Below are 5,673 nucleotides of genomic sequence, written 5' to 3'. Positions count from 1 at the left end.
AATTAACTCAACGCTTGCGTATCTTGGCAAATATGTGCTGTACTAGATTCTCTGGCAAAGCAGCAGGCGCCTACATTTCCACCCTCTGGTTCATGCTATCTATAAGAAGCAAATAAACCAGAGCAATAAAATGTGTAAGCATTACCATTTTTGGCAATCGTACATAGGGTCAGTCATTCATTCATATTTACCCACGCATCCTAATGTGTTTTTAGGGAGAGGTTTCTTTTTGCTTCCCACCTCATCTCTCCTTAGGTGCGCATGCGGGTGAGGACTCATATTTGTTTATATATATAGTCCTGTTAGCCAAATTATTAATATCACAAAACAACCAAGTTTCAAAGAGACAACACTGCCCGGCATAAATACTTATTGCAATTCTTCGAAACTTCTTCAAAAACCAACAAAATGTACCATAAACAGATTTACTATTTTACAGTCCTCAGTTTACTTACAGTAAGTGATTTACAATGTAAATTCTCTCTCTCTCTCTATCTCTCTCTCTCTCTCTCTCTCTCTTTCTTTCTTACTTTCTCTCTCTCTCTCTCACTCTTTCTTCCTCTCAGTCTCTTTCTCTCCTATCTTTTATTTTTATCTCTCTCTCTCCGTACACACAGACACACACACACACACAAATACAGAAAGAGGTTTATATATATATAATATACATGCAATAATATATACATATATGTGTACAACTATATATGTGTATACATACATATATATACATACATACATACGTACATACACACATAATATATATGTAATATATACATGCAATAATATATACACATATGAGTTCAACCATATATATATATATATATATATATATATATATATATATATATATATATATATACATACATACATACATACATACATATACACATGGAGAAACAGACACATATATATATGCACATATATGTAAGTGTATGTGTGTTAATTCCCCAGGTTTCATGAAATTATCCTTACTGGAAACATATTTCTACGCACTAAATCATACATGAAAAGTAATATATATAAATGAATTATTTATTTGAACGGATAGTTTTTCACGCACTAAAAACAATGCAGTGTTTCAAAATATCCCAAATTGACTAGATGAACATGAACCTGTCAAATGAACAAAAATCTGTCAGGTTATATATATATATATATATATATATATATATATATATATATATATATATATATATATATATATATATATAATTTAGATAATTTCGTCTTTTATTGTAAAGGTACGTTTTATTTGCCAGACTTCTTTGCAACGAAATATTTTCTACAGCAAATTTTTCATTTTATATTTCAGGTTGCAGCTCACAGTTTACCAACGAAACGTAAGTATTACTCCGTACCGACATTTTGCACTAGTAACAATATATAATAAAAATACATTTGATCGCTATTAAGATATTTGAATTACTTTCTGTTGTAGATTTAAAAATTGACGTTCGGCTAACGTTTAACATCTGTAATCTTTATGTATTAAACCTTCACTGTGTAACTTCTGAATTATTAATATGCTAAAAGGACTTTTGATAGCCAAGTCTTACGAAAGTAAAAATTACCAATTCATTCTTTAAAATATCATTTTTTTAAAAACAGGTCAAAATGAAAATTAATGAATATTCTATTTTGCAGGATGTGTTGGTAAAGCAGCGAACATCATGTTTGTACTAGATTCTTCTAGTAGTATATGGATTGTCGATTATAAAAAACAACTGGAATTTGCTCAAAAGCTGGTGGATAACTTTGACATCGGTACTGATAATTCTCAAGTTAACGTTGGCGCTATTACTTTCAGTGATAGAGCTCATCTCGAGTTTTCACTTGATCGATATGCAGACAACCAACAAGTGAGAAAAGCCATAGCTAACATTCCTTACAGAACTGGTCAAACTAACACAGCGGAAGCATTGGAAGTTTTGAGATCAGAACTGAAACCGAAGCTACAGTCATTTTCATCTCCTTTCATTGCAATTGTTATCACTGATGGAAAATCACGTGATACAAAAGCCACAAAAGAAGAGGCCAAGTTACTTCATAAACTTGGAATCCACGTTTACGCTATTGGTGTTGGAAGTAATTACGATTTGGAGGAATTGAAAGCTATTGCAAGTGATCCTGTCAACAATGTGTTTGAAGTGACCAGTTATTCAGCATTACAGAATATAGCGAAATCTTTCGGAGTGAAAACATGTGAAGGTAAATTCATTTAGCTTAAAGGCTGTAGATTCCATATATTATTAGTGTTGTTATCAATAATTTACCTAGCATGATGTTGTACATGTTCGCAATGAAAGGAAATTCTGCAAGTGATACCTTATATAGCAACTCAACTTTTGTATGTGACGTACAAGTTTCATTATAAGTTTCTGGTACAAGTTTCTGGTAGTGGCGTAGCCACTACCAGATGAATCACCCTCTTCAGTTTGATACTCTGCTTTCTACTTTGGACGAATACCTGCAAGATGTAGTCATGTTGCCCGGTTATTTTTACATGGTCGAACAATTTCTGTCTCTGTCTTTCTTTACCTTTCTAATGTTGGGTGTCATCTGGAGAATTTATTTTATAGATGTCTATCTACGCTGGTCTTGTAGTGTAGACCGTAAACACTAAATATAAAGAAATGTAGTCCTCGTGTGCTTTGAGATTTTAGAATCATTAATGTAAATATATCGTACTTTCAACTAAAATGTTTTTAATTTTTATTGGCATATAAAAAAATAATAATAAAACAAAAACGGCCTGATGTTACTGTAAAACTTCAAAATTCCAGCATGAATAGATTGTTGATCAAAGGCTGAATCGATTGTTGATCAAAGGCGTTCAAAACAGCCATTCTATTTTGATTCTTGACAGTAGTTCTATATGTCGGAGTAGATCATGCAATGTACCCTTCAATTTCAAGACTTTAGGGTATGAGGTGAGAGAGATTTGGATGGTATTTCTGGCGTTCCAATACATTATCATGGTGTGAAATACTGCTTTTAGAGGAAATGTACAAACGGTATATTCTTGAAGTGTATACGTAATGTCATGTGTTAATTTTTTTTTCTTCTTTTTCCCACACAGCTATAACAAAACCTCCTGTTGTTCAAGATACATCAGCCCAGACAACGAAACAGCAGTTTACAACTACTACAGAAATGAAGACAACCACTACAACAAAACAGCCTTTCACTACTACTAGAGTAACAACAACAGCAGCAACAACAACAACAGCAACACCAACAACAACAGCAACAACAACAACAACGGCAACAACAGCGGCAACACCAGAAATGACTTCGGTTGTAACTGCATCGCCAGCCAAATCAATATCAATAAAAACCTTTGTTTTTCCAGCAACAGGGAAACCAAGACGTCTGTTTTCTGATAGACCACAAAGAGATGAATCTTGTAAGCATATTACTTCACTTATTTTTATTATTCCAGTATTTTATGAATATTATTTTTTAAATATATTATAGTATAAACTCCAAATGTTAAAATCTACAGAACTGAATAGTAGCGAATACTCTTTGGAGCAAGTAGCCTTGGTATATTTAAAGCATTTCTTTCTGTCTAAAGAGCATACCAAAGTATACTGTTTAGAACAAATGGGATATTACATCATAACCTTATTGTATTCCAACCTATAATTCCTCCTGAGAATGAATTGGAAATTCCTTGTGCGGGAAGCTTTAAAAATGTAAAAATTTTAAAGAGAGATCAAGTTAAAGTTTTAGCACTAATCCTGATGTTGTTCTGTAGGCTCTCATAGAGATTTAAATTTTTAACCGATAATACTTTATATTGACGTCAGTGCCAAGAAATCACCAAAAGTGAGTTTGTTGATGTACTAGATTATGCAGGATTCAAATGGTGATATTTGATATATGAATAGAGATTTTACAAATTCGGTGAAACTTTATTTGTCAATGAAAATGAAACACAGCATTTAAGTACAAAGACTCTACTGATGTGTATAAATTGTTGGATTACAATATTATTTGAATATCAATTACAAATTATTTTCAGTTTTTACATCCCCACAATGATAAATATGCTTTATATTCTGTTTCAGCATCTGTAACCTATGGGTATGACCTTATCTCTATGGGAGCCTACAGAGCCAACATGATTACACAATTTATCAATACTATGTTGCCGTACACTGGATATGGAAATTTCAGAGTTGTGTCGTTTGCCCACTGTCCGGTTAACTTCAATGTACCTACGACTTCACTGACTGGGAAATCTTATTCAGAAACAAGAAACAGTGTTAATGTAGCAGTTCCCGGCTTAGCGAATGTCCTACGTGAAATGAGAAAAGGCAATGAAACAAAAGACAGTACGACTACTTCGAAAAAGAACACGGCTGTTTTGTTTGTCGATCCTTCAGTAACCTCGATTACACAAGAAGTATTAGCAGAAAGTGAAAAACTTAAGAATCAAGGCAGTAAGATATTCTTAGTGAATGTAGGTCGTAATATTTGGCCACAACCTCAATTACTGCATTCAATCAGCAGCCAACCTTACAACAGATACATTTATAATTTCCCAACTTACAATCAATTGTTATATACCGCTCACAACACACCTTTCAAGCTCAGAGCTATGTGTAAAGGTTACCGGAACACATATTAACATAGATGCAGTAGTATAATATAAACACTGTTTACATTATACAGTCATATACACGTACATTATTGTGTGCAGTCACATACACATGTTTAATTAAAATGTACAGTAGCTACAAATGACTGCTGGTTCAGTCTGTAGCAAATTCTACAGAATAACGCTGTTTCTGGAGTGATAATCAGTCATTGCTGATTTTCAAAATGCAGATCTGGACACTAAATTAAAAACTAACACGCTGCATTGTTTGGTATCAAATTATTTTTATATGATTTAATACACACGCGCACACACACACACACACACACACACACACACACACACATATACATACATACATACATACATACATACATACATACATACATAACTATAAACTCAAATACATCCGTGCATACATCGATGATTAATTACCATGTTATTTAACTTTTCTTTGCACAGATATTTCGCTTCAATATTTCGAAATGTGTTCAACTTCAATTATAAAATATTTACTGTTTGCGTTGGAGGCATTTACTACACGTTGGTTCTTTATTATATGCCCATCAAAAACATACTTCATATTTATTTTACATTTCATATGTCAAAGCATTTAATGTATATAATATATATATAATTTTGTAAAGAAAAGTTTTCATCGACGATCTCCTAATAAGCACAATCAGTTGCTGGCAACATTTTATTTATATCAATATATTGGGTTTTTTTACGTAATTTCCTTTATGGAACGGAAGTTTTATACGAGCAATGAGCATGTCTTTGAAATAATGTATTTTTATACGTTTTAATAAATGAAATTGATTATAAAATGATCTGTGTATTCATTTTTATTTTATGTTAATGAAAATTGAACATATTCGACTTCCAAGTCAATATCTAAACGCTGAAAAAAGTATTAAAGATAGCAACCAGATATGTTGTCTAAAATCAGTGAAATGCACGAAAATAATTAACTTCTACTCTTTATACTGTCGACTTGAGAATCATTTCACTTGTAAAATTACAGAAGAAATCATAATCTAACGCTGAATGTTCAGAAACGGCCA

At 32.3% G+C, this 5,673-nt stretch overlaps 1 protein-coding gene across 1 annotated transcript; it reads left to right on the top strand.

Annotated features, from left to right (window-relative positions):
* The first annotated feature begins 322 nt into the window (after positions 1-322).
* On the top strand, positions 323-5,439 carry LOC106869979 (uncharacterized). The gene is made up of 5 exons (XM_089350964.1): positions 323-456; positions 1,313-1,340; positions 1,645-2,208; positions 3,080-3,406; positions 4,074-5,439. Exons 1-5 carry the CDS (start codon positions 409-411, stop codon positions 4,634-4,636), a joined length of 1,530 nt encoding a protein of 509 aa, XP_089207090.1. The 5' UTR covers positions 323-408; the 3' UTR covers positions 4,637-5,439.
* Positions 5,440-5,673: the final 234 nt, after the last annotated feature.

The sequence above is a fragment of the Octopus bimaculoides genome, chromosome 4 (genome assembly GCF_046866305.1).
Source record: "Octopus bimaculoides isolate indiv1 chromosome 4, ASM4686630v1, whole genome shotgun sequence".
Taxonomy (NCBI): Eukaryota; Metazoa; Mollusca; class Cephalopoda; order Octopoda; family Octopodidae; genus Octopus; species Octopus bimaculoides.
The sequence above is the reverse complement of the archived record's forward strand: the minus strand, read 5'-3'. Positions and strand labels throughout refer to the sequence as shown.

Bases quoted from the DNA above. Each gene is read 5' to 3' on its own strand.
- LOC106869979 (XM_089350964.1), top strand. From the start codon at position 409: ATGTACCATAAACAGATTTACTATTTTACAGTCCTCAGTTTACTTACA. The intron at 457-1,312 runs GTAAGTGATTTA...TTTATATTTCAG, and splicing joins CAGTCCTCAGTTTACTTACA to GTTGCAGCTCACAGTTTACC. The intron at 3,407-4,073 runs GTAAGCATATTA...ATTCTGTTTCAG, and splicing joins ACCACAAAGAGATGAATCTT to CATCTGTAACCTATGGGTAT.